General features: G+C 53.0%; 2 protein-coding genes across 8 annotated transcripts; both read right to left on the reverse strand.

Annotated features, from left to right (window-relative positions):
• Window positions 1–2697: 2697 nt before the first annotated feature.
• Window positions 2698–5884, reverse strand: LOC118720998 (hepcidin antimicrobial peptide). Its single transcript, XM_036441572.2, has 3 exons — window positions 3762–5884; window positions 2984–3043; window positions 2698–2902 (listed from the first exon to the last, which is right to left on the reverse strand). Exons 1-3 carry the CDS (start codon window positions 3843–3845, stop codon window positions 2798–2800), a joined length of 249 nt encoding a protein of 82 aa, XP_036297465.1. The 5' UTR covers window positions 3846–5884; the 3' UTR covers window positions 2698–2797.
• Window positions 5885–6060: 176 nt separating this feature from the next.
• On the reverse strand, window positions 6061–16632 carry USF2 (upstream transcription factor 2, c-fos interacting). 7 transcript variants are annotated; one of them, XM_036441565.2, is made up of 10 exons: window positions 16124–16632; window positions 15376–15422; window positions 15154–15272; window positions 14844–15044; window positions 14276–14426; window positions 14068–14155; window positions 13723–13781; window positions 7049–7143; window positions 6812–6940; window positions 6061–6718 (listed from the first exon to the last, which is right to left on the reverse strand). In XM_036441565.2, exons 1-10 carry the CDS (start codon window positions 16615–16617, stop codon window positions 6629–6631), a joined length of 1473 nt encoding a protein of 490 aa, XP_036297458.1. In that variant the 5' UTR covers window positions 16618–16632; the 3' UTR covers window positions 6061–6628. The 7 variants fall into 7 exon arrangements, 5 of the variants coding, with proteins under 5 accessions (XP_036297458.1, XP_036297461.1, XP_036297459.1 ...); XM_036441568.2 differs by having other exon boundaries at window positions 15683–16251; XM_036441566.2 differs by lacking the exon at window positions 14844–15044.
• Between the last annotated feature and the right edge of the window lie 165 nt (window positions 16633–16797).

Raw genomic sequence — 16797 nt, forward strand, 5'->3', positions numbered from 1 at the left:
ACCGTACCTTCTGAGGACTGGGAGGCAGGAGCTGCTCCTTCCGTCAGGCTTCCCCTTGGGCTTGCAGATGGCCACCTTCATGTTCGCCAGGCATTCTCCCTGGACGAGAGCTTCTGTGTCCAAATACCCCTTTTATAGGACATCAGTCCTCCTGGGTTGGAACCTTCCCTAATGACCTCATTTTAACTTAACCTCTACAGACCAAATAAGGTCACATCTGAGGTACTAGGATTTAAAACTTCAACTTATACACGTGGAGAGGGACACACTTTAGCCCATAATGTCAGTTCAGATTTTTATGTGCCATAGCTTGTTTTTTAGGTATTAGCCCAATTGTATCTAAAAATACTGTGCAGTGCAAGCAAAACTCAACTCAGGGCAGATCAAGCCCTCAGGCCCACTTGTTTAAAGCTCTCTTGAGTGAAAGCTGGTGCTTGGTCCAGCCAAGGGGCACTTGCTGTCCTCAGCCAGAGTTGTCAGCATCATACCAGGAGTCTTCCGAGTATGCCCCGCCCCCGCCCCACCAGTAGCATCAGTATGGCCTGGAAGCTTATTACAAAGTTCCATGGCCTCAACCCAGCCCTGTGGAGTCAGCAACTCTGGCAATCTGCCCCCTAGCAGATTCTGCTGCACGCTGACCTGGAGCACCTCTGCCTCTCTCTAGGACCACCCCAGAGAACTTGCTAAGATGAACAGAGTACTCAGTGTCATTAAATGTATTTAGTCATTTCAGATTTCCCACTTCCCAGGCATTTATTGAAGAGGTCCGAGAGTCCTCTTCCTTCCCCTCTGTACTGATCCTTTATACTGATAAGGCATTTGAATTTCCAAACCATTTCACTCATTCCTGCTGAGCCGCTCAACAGCCCAATCAGCTGAGCACTGGCAACATGGGACACTTCTGACCTTTCACACATGAGGAGGTGGGTTGGGGTATGGGGAGAGGGGTGGTGGAGGAGAGATGCCTGCTCCATCCTGCAGCAAATAGGAGGCCAGGCTCTCCAGCTTGCCTTCCTCTCCCACCCCTTAGTCTTGGTTCAGGAAATCCTCTTGGAGGAGCCTCTCATGGCTTCAAAGGCAGAAAGCAGAAGTTTGTGGATTACCAGACTGATCCAGTTCCAATTGGGTTTAATTTAGTTTAGCTCCCAGAGTGTTGATTTTAAAAAATCAAATTTCTTTAATCAGTTGCCAAATTTTTTAAAATCAGAAAGGACTGCCACCTTCTCTTGGAAAGAAGCTCTAGCCATGTTTGGCCTGCCTTTGAGCATTGCAGCCACCACGGGGAGCCACTTCAGATGGGATCTAGGCCTCCCAGCTTCCTGTCCATACGCAACACTGAAGCCAAATAGCCACCCTTTATCATCACACCACTGCTGATGTTTTTATAGGCTAAGAAGATAGTGAAATGCATCTTTGTTTCTATCAAAAGTGGGAAAATCTGATAAATTGAGAGGGATATGGTTTTTAAAAAGAATGGGAGGGCCAAAACCAGTTTGGCTCAGTGGATAGAGCATTGGCCTGTGGACTTAAATGTCCCAGGTTCGATTCCGGTCAAGGGCATGTACCTTGGTTGCGGGCACATCCCCAGTAGGGGGTGTGCAAGAGGCAGCTGATCGATGATTCTCTCAATGTTTCTAACACTCTATCCCTCTCTGTTAAAAATCAATAAAATATATTTTTTAAAAATGAGAGGGAACTTAATTCCTTGTGAATGGTGTTCTCTTCTGTGTGTCATGTACAAAGTGTGTCTTTATTGAGAGATAACCTAAATAGAGGTCCGTTGCACGATATTCGTGCAAGAATAGGCCTTCCTTCCCCTGGCTTCACTCCCAGCCACCTAGGAGCCGGCATGTCCCCAATCCCTGGCCGCCCGGAGCCTGCAAGTCCTTGCTTCTGTGGTGCTCCAGTAGCTCCCTCAGCCACCCCCCTTCCCCTCATAGCAGGCTTCACACCACTCCCTGCCTGCATATGCAAATTAACCTCCATCTTTGTTAGGTTAATTTGCATACTCACTCTGATTGGCTGTGGGTATAGCGGAGTGATAGTTAATTTGCATGTTTCTCTTTTATTAGGTAAGATTTCTCTTTTATTAGGTAAGATATGCTCCTGCGAAACAAATCCACACCTCTCTCATTTACTGCATCTATCTGCAAGGCCAATGGTTCTCAAACATTTTGGTCTCAGGAACCCTTTCTGCAAAATTATTGAGGACTCCAAAAACTTTCATTTAAGTGGGTTATATGTACAGTTGCTTAACATATTAAAAATTGAAACTCGGAAATTTTTAAAGCACAGCTACAATCCATTAGCCATCAGAGGGATGATGTCACAGAGCTTTTGGGAAACCCCACTGAACACTCATGTGAGAATGAGAGTGAAAGAAACTAGTAACATCTTAATAGTGTCCTCCTATGGGTCCTTGGATAGACCCCCAGACTTGACTTTAAGAACCCTGGCTAGGTATTTGAGTTTATCACCCACTTCAAGACTTAAAGAAGAAACTTTGTTTAGTTTTTATTCCCTGCTGTGGCAACAAAAATTTTAGGTCTTATGAAATGGGGCTTCAAGAAGGGGAAGAACAGAAAACAAATGTCTTTCACCAAGCTTCCTTGAAACCTCAATACACAACAACCGGCACATCCCACTGAGTACCCCTGTACAAGACAGCTTTGGCGGGGAGAAAGCACAACACTCTGGTTTGGAAAATAAAGCTAGAACAGTCATTTTATTCCGAGACCATTTACCAAGTGTTAGAGGGCGACAGGAATAAATAGAGGGAGGGGAGGGCAGGGAGACTCTACGTCTTGCAGCAGATTCCACACCTTGATGGATAACAGCAGCCACAACAGAAGATGCAGATGGGGAAGTGAGTGTCTCGCCTCCTCAGCCTCTGCAGCCCAGGCTGTAGGAAGGAAGGAAGAGTGAGCAGGTATGGGCTCAGGGAAGGCTGTGAGGCTCTGGAAAGAGGTCAAGGTGTTCTCACCTTCAAGCCAGCTGTGGCTCCAGCTGTATCCTGGGTCTGGAGGTCTGCAAGCTGTGTTGTCTGTGAAAGCAGAAGGGAATGCTGAGGATGGCATCTGCCTCCAACTTGCCCCTACAATCCGTTCCTCACATATCAGTCGTGTGTGGCTGTATCCATTAGAAAAGCCTGCAGGGCTCTTCCTGCACTTGGAGGAACATCAATCTCAGCTCCAAGACCACCACCCACTCCCTACAGCCTCTGATTACTAAGTACACCACGCTTGCCCCACTTCGGGTCTTAGCTTGCCCGTCTCACCCTCTAAGTCATAGGTCAAATACCATTTTCTCTCAAAACACTCCTCCGTGACTGCCAGCTCTTGATCTCACCTATCCGCCCCCTCCGTGCCCCCCACCACCATGGTCACTCTATAATTTTTTTTGTTAAATGTGAGTAGCATTTACTAAACACCATGATCTTTTGTTTTTTAACTAATTCCCTGACCAGATTGTAAGCACCATAAGAGCAAAAATCTTCTCTCATCTACCTTGTTCACTGCTTGATCCCGTTTAGAATGAGACTTTACACAGAATAGCACTCAGTAAATGTGGAATTAGTTTGGGAACCCCCAGTCCCTGCCACTCGGACCCTATCTCTGTACTTTAGGCAGCTGCCCCTCCTCCCTTTGCCTGCCTTGCCATCTGCCCAGTCCTGTGGTCTCCATCTGCCCTCAACAGTCCCCTCCGAGGGCCTGGCTCTCCCACGTGGCTGCCTGCTGGGCCCAGGCCCCAGGGGCTCTCACCTGGTGCAGAGCTGAGGCACTGGCCAGGCTGGCCAGGAGGAGGAGCAGAAGACAGGCAGCCTGGATCCGCACATTCAGTGCCATTGTGCCGTCTGGCTGGTGTCCTGCTGTTAGGTCTCAGACAGCTCTGGTGTCTGGGCACAGTTACAGTCGCTTTTATGGGGCCAGAAGAGGGGGTGCTAAGCCCCCTCCCCTTTGTCCTCATTTCCAAGAAGGTAGTGGCGCCGAAAAGGCGGGAGATAAGCGGGAACAGAGTGACAGGGAACAGGGTTGTGTCAACCTCAGCCAGCAGAGGTGTGTACAGGGGGTGGGGCAGATGGGGCCACAGACACAGGCCTCTAGCCAGCCACCTGGGAAACACTTTCCCTAACATGACATCATCTTGTTGATCTCAGAAAAACTTCCCCCTTTTGCCACAGAGGTTGAACAGGTCAATGAGCAGGAGCAAGGTGTTCCCCACCTTGCTCCACAGGGAACGAGGGTTCCCCACCCTTCCCTGACCTCCTCCTTCACATGGGGGGTGGCTGTCACTTACCAGGGTCCTTTGGGGTGCCGCATACCATTCCCCCAGCTTCGGATTCTGTTCTGTAGAGAACACTGCAACAGCCAGATGCAGGAGGAGCCTGCACGAGCATGATCTTTTACAAGTGTCAGTACCTTAAGAAGGGGCCTGGTATCTGGAAAATGTTCCTGTGACGCCAGACCATGGAAGAGCAGGAACAGTAGTGGCTCCACCTCATGTCCCAGCAGGTGTACTGTCTCACTTTGGTGCTTAACAGCCAGGACCGCCTGTCCTCAAAGCAGTGCCTGCTGCCCCATTCTGGGCTCTGCACTGTATTCAGGGCCCAAGCTGCCCGCTCAGCCCATTTCCAAGGACCTGCTCCCCCTTAGGAGCCCACTAGGCTTGCTTTCCTCACTTGATTGGAAGGACTGAAGGCCAAGATGGGGCTCTGCCAAGATCAGAGGCAGAGCTGGCACTCCAGAGTAGGCAACCTGACTCTGAGGCCTGTGCTCTTTCCTGCCTCCCCCAAATACAGGTCAGTAGACCTGGCTCATACTGGCTCAATAGAGCCACTGTGCACATCTCATCCCACCTCCACATTCAGTGGCATCATGTTGGTATCTGGACACCAGCAATGGGGTATGTACACATCAGCCAACACTACAAACCAGGGTTCTTTTGGGGGGAGAGCTGGTCCCTTAGAACAGCAGTCATCAACCTTTCGGACTCACATCTCACCAGTTGTCTGGTTAGCAACCACTGCCTTAGAACACCACTGGGCAGGAAGAACCAAGGCTCCTGACTGTTCTGGCCACTACCTGAACATAGTGGGTACACACAGCCCAGAGGACCCACTAACTTAAATCCAGAGATGGGACTTTGGCCATTTGGGCTCTGACTCATTCATAGATCATCCAGTGTCAACTTTACTGGAGCCTGGAGATGCAGCTGCCAAGGAATGAAGACTTCTCCCCTGCCCTGAACTATAGCCGAGCTCATTCAAAACAATAAGAATGGGGGCCCCTGAGAAATCAAGGCTGCTCCTTGACATTTGCCTCCCCATTCACACCACATTAGGCTCTTCCTGCTGCACACATCCTTTCTCAAAGAGGGCCTCAAACTGTGTAATGGCCAGGAAAAGGAGACAGGGCTCTCAGTTGGGGACACTTGGGGTACATGCATGGTGAACTCAGCATGGTGGCGACTGGCAGGTCTGTATCCTGGGAGGGGATGGAGTTGCATGGGGGCTGCACGTTCGACCACAGGGAGACCCAGAAGCATCCCCCAACACTGCCTGGTGTCACTCCATCTCCGCTCAGGCCAGATTTCATCATCAGCCAGGGGCAGGGGTCATAGCACAGGCGCCAGAGCCACAGTGCAAGGCGACAGGCTGACGGGCCAAGCCTGGCTTCCTGGCCTTCTGCCTTCCTTGGGGGTGGGGGGCTCAAGGCCAGGCCCCACCATTGGCTGGTGCAGAGGGAAGGGCTTCAGCCCAGAAGGGCAGAGCCAGGAGCCAGTCCTATTTTTAGGAACTGATGACACAGGAGACCCCAGCCTCTCCTCCAAAGACGTAGGTCCTTGACTCAACCTCTCCCCAGCCCCCGCACACATATACACACACCTGGGGTCTCAGGGTATTCACTCCTTAATTCCTCCAGCCAGCCATGGGTGCCGTGCAGTACAGAACGGTAGGAACTGGCACAGAGCCACCAACAGCACCTGAGGCCCTGCCCTGATGGAGCTCTGCACAGACCCCATGGCCCCAGCCCATACCTGAGAAAGACAAATACACAGACAGACAAGGCGGGGCCACATGGGGCCAGTTTATTGCAGTTAAATACCTCTCTCTCTCTCTATTTTTTGTCCATTTTTCCATAAAGAAAATGAAAACACACACACACACACACACACACACCCAAAGGGGAGCAGGAATCCAGAAACAAGAGGTGGGGTGGGACATGGCCTCCCTTCTTAGGTCCAGGTCCCAGGGGTGGCCCCCAAAGGCTCCCCTCCTGCCCGTAAGCACCATGTCATACCTCTAGAGGCCAAAACAGGCAGCGGGATATGGCAGGGCCTCTGTCGTCCCTTTTGCCTCCAGGCAAGACCACTAGAAGTGCTGGGGCTTAGTGGGGGCCAGGAGAAGGGGCAGACAATGGGGGAGGGAGATCATTTCCACATCCAGGAGAGCAGTGGGTGTTTATCCAAAGAAATGCATTACTTCTCCCCATTTTTTTTTTTTGTTTTGTTAAAAATCTACTATAAAAAAACGCAGCTGGGGGAGGGGCATCTGTCCCTCTCTGTGCTAAGGGCTGGGGAAGGGGCAGCAGAGGCCCGGAGAAGGGCCTGCTGTGCGACGGGAAAGGTGTCACTGCCGGTTGCTCTCGCCCACCATCTCCAGGTTGTGCTGCTGCAGCTGGGCGCGAAGCACGGCATTCTCGTTCTTCAGCTCCTCAATCTGGCAGACATGAGAGGGCACCAGGGGCCAGGAATAGTCCCCTGCACCGTGGGGTCCTGGGTCCTCCACCCAACTCCCAGCCCTGGCACTCACCTGTTGCCTCAGGAGCTCATTGTCCATCTGCAGCCGTTCGGCCTCCTTGAAGGTCTCCTGCATGCGCTGGTTGGTCTGGCGCAGCTCCCGGATGTAGTCGCAGGCCTTTGACAGGATCCCTCCTTTACTCTGGGGGGCGGGCAAGAGCATCAGAGTGAGCACTGCTCACTGGCCTCTGCCTACTGGCTCACCCCAGTGGTCCAGGCAGACTTTCTGGGTGGCGCCAGGGGCACTCACCGCTCCTGTCTTGCTGTTGTCTGTGTTACAATCTGGAATGATTTTTGAAAGTTGGACAATCCAGTTGTTGATCTTGTCCCTCCGCCTCCGCTCCACTGTAGGCACAATAGCAGTATCAACAGCTAGGTTTACAGCACTTTCTGTGCGCCTAGGTGATCTGCCTCCCAAGGCAGGTGCCGGCAGACCCCGGGATGCTGAGGGAGGACACGGGCACTGGGCAGGGTCACACTGCTAGCAAATCTAGAGTCAAGATCTGAAGGCAGACTGCCAGCTTCCCCACCTGCTTCACATTGCTTCTCAAGGGAAACAAAGAAAGTCTCGCTCTCAAGTACCATATATATACCTTTTAAAGCAGAACCATGGGGGACAGTGGGTTCATTTTGCTTGCCTACTTTTAAATTGAGTCAACATTTTAAAATAAGGAAATTGCACATAATAGTTAACATCTTAGGGAAAAAAAGGAGTGTGGCTACAGTGGGCATGTACTCTTGAGAGGCAAGAATAGGCCAGAGTCCCTTTACATGGGAACCAAGAGCCCCCGCTGGTGCCCACAGCCCCTACATTTGATTGTCCAGTCCTAAGGTGTCTGCAGAGTGCTGCGTCTCATGAGTCTTTTTCTTCATCTGTGCGTCACAGTCTGGCACATCTCATCCATTTAAAACCCTTCTCCAGGGCCCCGACAGCATGTCCCACATCTCCAGACTGGCACTTGTGGCTCCCAGGGGCCTGGCCTATCAGGGCATGGGCAACCCAGGAACAACATGAATCCCATATGAAGACAAGGGATGGCAATTAATGGAAGGCTTCACTTGAAAAATGCCCAGATTTATGGTTTTGTTTTATAAAATGCCACTCTAACCCTGCCAGCTGAGTTGGGCAGGAGCTGCCCCCTGAGGACAGGGCATGTCTCCACTCTGGCTTCTCACCTGGCCTGCACATCCTGACATAAGGACAGCGGCCGGGGGTCTGCCTCGTTCGAGCCCGATACTCCTGGTTTGGGGCCCACAGAAGCAAACCTGTCTTAGCCCTTCTTCACCTCCCAAACCCTAGGCATGTGGGGGCAGGGAAGCCCAGCTACCCCCCAACTCTGTCCCCGCGGACAAACGCGGGAGGTCTGTAGAGAGGGAACTGGGCTAATAAATAGGATTTGGAAAGGAGGGTGAGAAGATGTTTGCTCAGGGTTGGGTAGTGCTGATGGGAGATTGTGGAGGGGGCCAGAGGAAGGGTGAGAAAGGAGGGGTTGGCCAGTACCTCCTCTGAGGCTGGCACTGCCCCTGACCCTGGTATTCCCTCAAAGAACACACTTGGCCACTAACACACAAATCTTCTCCTGGCACTTGATTTTATCCACTCACTGCTTCCTTCCTTCCTCTCAGTGCTCTTCCACTTTTGCCTGAGTGACAACACCCTCCTCTGTGGAGGACTCTTCTCCTCCCTCGCTCTCCTCTTTCCTCAGAAACCTCCCTAATGTCATAACAAGAATGTGCCCAGGACAAAGCTTCATCTGACTGGCCCTGGGACCCATGGCTGTGGTGTGAGAACCTTTCCTTCAAGGACAGCCTTGTCTGACTTATAGTCTCTGGAACTCAGTGGCCAAAATCTGCAGCAGAGCCAAGAGTGCAGCCCAGGCGCCCACATCCCTCAGCTGTGTGCCTGCTGCATCCCCGAGGTTTCAGCTGAGGAGCTCACAGCAGTGGCTGCTTGATTTCTTTCCCTGCCCTCATGCAGTTCCACTCCCCAGCCTGGGCACTCGCTATGGCAGTGACTCCCATGTACTCCTCATTTCAAGCCACCAGGGGGCAGACAGTGGGTGTGGCACATCTCTAGTTGCATTTACTTCTTAAAAACGTATTGCCACCCAGCAGGAGTGGCTGTTAGTTGAGCATTGTCTTGTGCACCAAAGATTGCTGATTTGATTCCCAGTCAGGGCACATAACTGGGTTGCAGTTTGATGCCCGGTCAGGTGTGAGGAAGGCAGCTGAATTGATGTTTTGTTTTTTTCTCTCTCTCCCTCTCTCTCTAAGCATGTTCTCAGGGGAGGATTAAAATTTTTTAAAAAGTACTGCCTGCAGTGGCACTCTGAGAGGCTGGAATCCACAGTAAACTCAGTCTCTGTCCTGCTAGCACCGCTGTGAAGTGCATGTGAACAGGTGATAGTAGTACAAACACTCAAGGATATGTGTGATGACTGGAGATTGTGCCAAGTGCTTGGGAAACTCCAAGGTAGAGCAATGGTTTCTGCGTGAGAGTGCAGTAGGATGTAGCCTCAAAGTCTCAGAGAGAAACTATTTGGGCTAGTTTCTGAGGGGAGAAAGCATCAGGCAGACAGGTGTCAAGATCCCAGAAATGGTGACATGGTTACTTGGGCGCATGGAACAGGGGACAGGAAAAGGTTGTAAAAATAGGTTTGTGAAGACCGTGAATGCCTGCTAAGGAGTCTGGACCTTATCTCTTACTAGGAGTCCAGGCCCTTGAGTCTGGGGCCTTTCATTAAGCAGGTGGTGATGTGGTCAGACCTGTGGCTTGGGAAGGCCATTTTGGTACATCTAAAATGGAGGAAGACTAGGTAAGACCAAGGCCACATGTATTCCACAGAAGTGCTTCAGTTATATCCACATAAGACTTAAAACACAGTTTACAAGTAAAATCTGCCAGGACAAAAGGAAGAAGTGAACAAACTCACAAATATACTTGGAGACATCAACACTCCCTTCTCAGTAATCAATAGAACAAGTAGACAAAAAAATCAAGATAGGAAACCTGAACACTGTCAACCAACTTGACCTAGCTGACACTGAGGGAACACTCTGCAACAACAGCAAATCCACACAGACATTATTACCAAGATAGACCATCTTTAGGGCCACATAACTAATCTTAATACATTTCAAAGAACTAAAGTTACAGAGTATAATAAAACTAAATTAAAAATAAATAGCAAAAAACATCTAGAAAACCGACACATCGGGAAATTAAGCAACACACTTCTAAATAAACCATGAGTTAAAGAAGAAATCACAAGAAAAACCAGAAAATATTTTCAACTGAAAGAATGAAAACACAACATATCCAAATGGGATATAGCTAAGAAGTGGTAGAAGCAAGTGGTAGAATAAAATTTGTAACTAGGAAGGTTTGTATTAGGAAAAAAGTTTAAAATGATCTTTAAAAAGTAGAAGAAAAAAACCCTAGCAAATTAAACCCTCAGTAAGTAGAAGGAATGAATCAGTAGCATTAAGCGTGGAAACTAAAGAAATAAAAAAAGCAGGTCTATCCTAAGAAATCAGATTTCACATAAAGATCTGGATTTCTGGCTACCGAAGAGGTTCCAGCAACAGTGGACCCAGCTCTGACCTGGCAGCAATGGCTGCTGCAAAGGCCGCCCTTCAGGCAAGACACACGCCCCAGTTCATGAGGCAGCTGGAGACGGGTCCCACTGTACCAAGAACTGGTGGGACAGATGTGAAAAGGAGAAAGGGAAGCTGATCAAGTCCACTTCAGCACAGAATCTCAGGTTTGGGGGATGAGCAAAGAGAGCAGAGTGGAAGGTGGCCTGGCTTTCAGTTCTGGCCTGGACACTGTGACGGGGTGCCCTTTGCTGCAGGGGGGAAAGAAATGGTACATAGGAGCCTTTAGGGAGGAGACAGCAGGTTCTGTTTGGACACACTGAGTCTGAGGCGTCTCAAGGACATCCAGAAATGGTACTTAGAGCAAGTAGTTCAAAATGAGTCTGGAGTTTAAGGAAGCCCCGGAGCAACATAGAGGAGGGGCAAGTTTCACCTTTTTAGAGTCACATAGGAGAAAGCCAGCAGAAACCCGAGAAATAGTGAACACCTACAACTAGGGATGGGGTTTTGGGATACCCCATGACAACTCCTGACCTGACATTTCACTCCTGAGACTGACCTGAGGCGGAATCAACCTTAAGAAGCACCACGAGCAGAAGCAGTTTCCCAGCCTTGAGCAACGTGAAGAATCACTTGGGGAACTTGTCGAAATACAGACCCTCTGTCCTACCCATTCAGAACCTGTGAGGACAGCCCTGGAGACCTTGATTGTATAAGGAGCAGGCTGGGAAAAAGAGGCAAAGAGTGTAGGAGAATTAGAGTAGGTAGAGCAGAAAGGATCATTACCAAAAGGCAGGAAAGAGGCGGGGTCAGATGTGTACAGCACAGGCAGGGAAGAAAGCCAGGGGTTTGGCAATGAGGCTCTCAAGGGTAGCCTTAAATGGAGCCATTTTGGTAGAGAAGAGTCAGATGCCAAGGGCACAGGATGGGTAAAAGGTGGCCCAAAAACTCTGCAGGTTAGGAGAGGGCAGGCTACAGCGGGAGGGTAAAAGCAAGGTTATGAAAAAGACTTTTTTGTAGGAGAAAGATTCCAGACTTTTTGTCAGTGGATTAACCCTGTGACAGGCAAAGAATGTCAGTGAGATAGAGGATAGCTAGATGGTATCCCAAGAGTGGTTTGTTACAGTCTTACTGGGGGCACACCACATTGCCGGGGCACTCACACCTCAGCTTGGGCATCCTCACTGAGCCTCTGCAGGAGATGGGTTAACATCCTACCGAGAAAACTAAGCAGGTGCAGAGATTAAGAACCAGTCTGAGGTCATGTGACATAAGCAGTAGATACAGAACTGCTGGGTAGCCCACAGGAGGCCCCTCAAACTTGCCACACTCGAAAACCAAGCTGACTCACTCACTCCTTCCCTTTTCAAACCAACCTGACCCCATCATGAAACCCTGATTCATGAAATCCTGATTCTTCAGCCTGTCTCAGGCCAGACATCTACAGGCACCTATTTTTCTAGCCTCTGGTGTCCCTTACTATATGGCCTCCATACATAAACCGCTAGTTAGTTGCCCCTCAAACTACAATAAATATCTAAGATAAGGAACACTGGGAGGGCCTCTTACAAGGATCTGGCCTGAAGAATCTTCCTGCAACTCTGCCAACTTCCTCTTTCCTTTCCTGAATTCTGCTTTTCTTTATACATGCCAAGTCTGTTCTGGCTCAGGCCTAGGTGTCTGCACTTGCTCATCTCTATGCCTGGGACCCTCCCCGAGTACTTGACTGGCCCATTCCTTAAGGTTTGTTCAGGCCTCTGCTCAAATGTCACCTCGGAGGCTTACACTGCCACCATTACCTAGCTTTATCTTCCTTCCTGCTGTCTGATGTCATATTGTAGCTTTGTGCAATTTCTGTTTTTCCTACCAGAATAAACACTGCGAGAGCCAAGACCTCATCTGTTCAATTACCCACTATCTGAAAACCTAGAACGGGCTGGCACATTGTATGTATGTGCTGAACGAACACCTCAATTTAGTGAGAGCTTACATCACAGCTGCAGAACCCATCCCCAATGGAAGACATTTAGGACTGTGGGGTCTCACCCCGACTTTCAGGGCCTTCCTTGACTCTCCTGGCTCCCCTCCCAAGCACTCCACATGGAAACTCTCCAACAACCAAGCCAGTACCCTCCCAAGCAATTTGACTCCTCTCTGTGACCCCCTCCCTGTGCTCCCTGTCTGGCAGGCCCTCCCAAAAACTACCTCCCTGGCCTGAACTCCTAAGCTTCTCTGATACTCTACAGCACATGTGTCAAACACAAGGCCCGCGGGCCAAATCCATCCCACCAGGCCTTGCAATGTGGCCCACACCGCGCTGTCATCATTGCACTCCGCTGCGTTTCCATCACAATGACAGTTTATGACTGTTCAGTAAACCATTCGGCCTGCGATTTAGGCTGGATTTTAGAATTTGGCCCCTTCTCTGATTGAGTTCGACACCCCTACCTACAGCCTGGCCCAGAATCTATCTCCAGGAAATGTTTGCTAACGGACAGTTGTTTGAGTGTAAGAATTCCCCTGGACTTGAATACTGTTATACCAATCATAGACTACTGATTGAAGGCAGGGGTTGGGTGGAAAGTAGGAAACAGCAAAAAAAGGCCAACTTGGGAACGCAGAGGACAGAAACACAAAGGACGATTGGGAACGCAGGTTGGATTTGGTGTTTGTAAGGGCAGGATGCTCCAGCCTTGGCTAGCCAGAGGCACAGGATCCTGCAGTTTCATCCTCTGATGTGCCCCTATCAGACCAGAGTTACTTCTGGAAGCCAGGCAGGCAGGGAAATGACGGACTCACACACAACAGTTGCCAATGGAAACGAAGGTCCAAGGGAGCAGGAAATCCCACATGTGAATGTGAAACCTGCCATTTTATTTATTTAATATATTCTTATTGATTTCAGAGAGGAAGGAAGAGGGCGAGAGAGAAACATCAATGATGAGAGAGAATCACTGATTGGCCTCCTCCTACATGCCCACTACTGGGGATCAAGCCAGCAACCCGGGCATGTGTCCTAATTGGGAATCGAACTGTGACCTCCTGGTTAATAGGTCCACACTCAACCACTCAACCACCGCAGCCAGGTAAAACCTGCCATTTCTGATGCTGGTCCTTAATTCAAACTAGCCAGAATGACAAAACACATTGCAGTCTATTCATCCTATCAATGAACCTCCTCCACCTGTTTCTACTTTTCCAGCATTCAACAACACCTCTCTCTATATGGAGCACGCCCAGTGATCTGTAACCAAACACAAGGCCTGCCTGGCAGTGCCTGTGAGGTCAAGGCCTGCGGCTGGTACAGGGGCTCCACATTGAATTTACCTTCATTGTGCTGAGCTCTCCGTCTCTCATCCCGGGGTGTTCTGGTTCCATCAATTTTCCTAGAAGAGGGATAAAATGGGCACATGTTATCTCAGGCTCCATTGGTCTAAGCATTTATTACAAAGTCAGACTTGAAAATGACCTTTGCCAAACATACATATTCATATGTAGAAAGAGGAAATGATACTTTATACTAAAGAAACGAAAACAGACCAAAAAATATACCAAGTGCCTATTGGGTGCTCAACTGCCTGACTCCTACTCCACAAAACCTTTCCTTCCTTCAGCCCCACACCAGGCCCTCCCAGTGTCCCCTGCTCCTGGGCCCAGGTCTCCTGCACATACGGGGAGTAGGGATGGGTCCGAGGTGCAATCGTCCTTTGCGTTCCTGTCTGAAGCACGTCCTGGGGTGTCATCATGACATAGAACTGGCCTGTAGGGAAAGCCAGGTTAGTGCTAAAACTGAGGGCAGAGTCAGAAATGGCTGGGGAATCCCTCCCTGCTAGGCCTGTTGCCTCCCCTGCCTTCCACCTCGGCCCCTTCCTCCCTTTACCTCCGGCCTGCAAGCTCTGGTCTGTGGTCTGTACCGACACAGCCGTGGTATCTCCCACACTGGACGCTGGGAAATAGGCAAATCGTGCCTCCCCACTGACAGCCTCAGCTGCTGGGCTGCCGCCATTGCTGAAGGGATTTTGGATTACAGCCTGGGGAATAGGACACAGAGGCCACCCTTAGCCACCTTGTTCCCCAAACCATCCCCTTTGCCCTGTTTGATGGATACTGCATCCTCTATGGAAGGTGGGACCCTTTGTATCTACTACGCTGCCTATGTCTCAGATGGCCCCGGAACTTGCAGACACTCAGCCATCATTTGGTGAACCAACTGATTTTTTCCCCTGAGAAAAGAGACTTTCCTATTACCATGATCCCAAGTCTAAAAAAAGAAAAAACGATGTTTCTAAGACCTTGCCCAAGATTTCACTGGGCAGAACAGGAATTTAACTCACAAAGCCGGACAGCCTGAAGGCAGCATCTGTGTTGCACATGCTCCACCCATTGGGACTCCCCCAAAACGGTCAATGTCCCCTCTCCATCCCCCCCAGGCATTGCTGAGGACCTACCAGTGGGAAGGGTGCTGCAGGACCTGGGGGCACAGAGGCAGCAGCAGGGCCGGGGCGCTGGGCCGCCCCATCCACACCCACCTGGGTCACAGCCTGCTGCCCCCCAGCAAAGGCAGCCGTAGACACGACGCTGACGGCGCCCGCTGTGTCGCCCTGGCCATCCAGCTGACCATCAGTCACCTGGACTACGCGGTATGTCACCTGCAGGGGGCGGTAGAGCAGCGAGACCAGCGATAGGGCCCAGGCAGGGCCCAGGTCCGAGCTCCTCCCAACCTGACCCTCCGCGGGCCCGCGGCCCCGGCCCCCTCACCTGTCCTCCATTATTCTCTGTGCGGAACTGGTACTGGATGTTGTGGTCGCTGAACGCCGCCTGCTGGACGCTGGCGATAGCCACGGCCGTCTGCTCCTCCGCCCCGGGGCCGTCCCCGCCTACGGCCAAAGGAGGGTAGGGGCGCCGGTCAGCGGTCGGAGGGCCTGGGCGCCCCCGTGCCGCCCCGGGCGCAGGCCGCGGCCCGGCGCCGCGAGCACTCACCCTCCTGCAGCTCGACGCCCTCCTCGGCCTCGGGTCCTTTGTCGTGGCTGCGGGGAGGGCGGGCAAAGGGGGTCAGGGCCGGCCGCGCCCCCGCCCCTCCGCTCAGGTGCAGGGCCCCCGTCCCGCCCGGCCCTTTCGGGGGCGGGAGCACCGCTAGGACCCGGGGCTGGGACCCTAGCACGGCCCCCCTCCCTCGCGGCCTCCATTTTGAGCTGGGCCCGGCGGTCGCTCGGGATCATGGCGGCCCGCCCGCCAGGCCGCAGGGCCGGAGCGGGGCGCGCGGGGGCAGGCCGGCCGGCAGCCTTACCTGGCGGCGGCAGCAGCAGTAGCCGAGGCAGCGGGATCCAGACCCGGGTCCAGCATGTCCATGGGGGGGTGGGGGCGGGGGGGGGCGCGGGGCCCGGGGGAGGGGAGGGGGTGGGGGGAGGGAGGGAGGGGAGGGGGCGGGCGGGCGGCCGGGGGGGCCCCGAGCCCGGCGCTCACGCCGCGCGGCAGGAGGGGACGGAGGAGACACGGGAGCCGCTCGCGCTGATCACGGGGACAAACAGTGGGGTCATGTGAGGAGGAGATGCCGCCGCCGCCGCGCTTTTCCTGCAGCCGCCGCCGCGCCGCCTCCGCCCGCCCTCCTGCCGGCTCGCGGCGGCTCTGGGCTCCGGGACGCAGCGGCCGCCCCCCGCCCGCTGCACGCGGCCCTCGGCCTCCTTCCCGGAGCCGCTGCCGCAACTTTTTTTTTTAAATCCGGCCCGACCTGGACGGCCGCCGCCTCCTCTGGATCGCCGGCTCGAGCGTCAGCCGCCCGGCCGAGCCCAGTCCCGCGGCGGATCGCTGCGGTACCGGCCGCCGCTTTCTATTTTTTCCTCCTTTTTTTTCCTCCTTTACTTGAGCTGCGCGCGCGCGGCGGCGGCAGCGCGATCCCGGGCCGACGCGCGGGGAGGGCAGCCCCCGGGGAACGCGCACGCTGTTTGTCTCCGATGGCGGCGGGCACGCGCCTGCCGGGTCTCGGCGGGGCGCAGGGTCGCCACCGCCCCCGGGTTGCCAGGCACTCGCCGGCGGGCCGTGGGTGGAACGTGGGCCCGGATGGAACGCCGGGGGGCGAAGCGGGCCGCGGGTTTGGAGACCGCAAAGTCGTCGAAGGGGGTGGGGGGGCGGGGGGGAAGGGCGCGTGTGAATGGAGTGGAACGGGAGTGGAGCGCGCATGCGCGCCCCCGTTTTGGCGAAAGTGCGCGGAGGCCCGAGGCGCATGCGCACGTCCGGACGGGGCTGGGGCGCGCACGCAGGCCGGGCGGAGCCAGCGGAGAACGTCGTCCCCCTGCGGGAGGCGGCTGGCCGAGCGAGTCCCGCCCCAGGCGCCAGGCACCAGAGCCCGGAGAGAAAGGCTTGGGACTCTGTGCCGACACCCAGGGCAGCTCTTCAGGGCCCCAC

The sequence above is a fragment of the Pipistrellus kuhlii genome, unplaced genomic scaffold (assembly GCF_014108245.1).
Source record: "Pipistrellus kuhlii isolate mPipKuh1 unplaced genomic scaffold, mPipKuh1.p scaffold_m20_p_17, whole genome shotgun sequence".
NCBI classification, from domain to species: Eukaryota; Metazoa; Chordata; class Mammalia; order Chiroptera; family Vespertilionidae; genus Pipistrellus; species Pipistrellus kuhlii.

What these genes read in the sequence shown, in the direction of transcription:
- LOC118720998 (XM_036441572.2), bottom strand. Translation starts at nt 3,845, where the DNA reads ATGGCACTGAATGTGCGGATCCAGGCTGCCTGTCTTCTGCTCCTCCTC. An exon ending in GTGCCTCAGCTCTGCACCAG is followed by an intron (nt 3,044 to 3,761) that starts GTGAGAGCCCCT and finishes CTGCTTTCACAG; the next exon opens with ACAACACAGCTTGCAGACCT. An exon ending in GAGCCACAGCTGGCTTGAAG is followed by an intron (nt 2,903 to 2,983) that starts GTGAGAACACCT and finishes TCCTTCCTACAG; the next exon opens with CCTGGGCTGCAGAGGCTGAG.
- USF2 (XM_036441565.2), bottom strand. Translation starts at nt 16,617, where the DNA reads ATGCGCCTCGGGCCTCCGCGCACTTTCGCCAAAACGGGGGCGCGCATG. An exon ending in CAGAGAATAATGGAGGACAG is followed by an intron (nt 15,045 to 15,153) that starts GTGAGGGGGCCG and finishes CGCCCCCTGCAG; the next exon opens with GTGACATACCGCGTAGTCCA. An exon ending in CTGCAGCACCCTTCCCACTG is followed by an intron (nt 14,427 to 14,843) that starts GTAGGTCCTCAG and finishes CCTATTCCCCAG; the next exon opens with GCTGTAATCCAAAATCCCTT.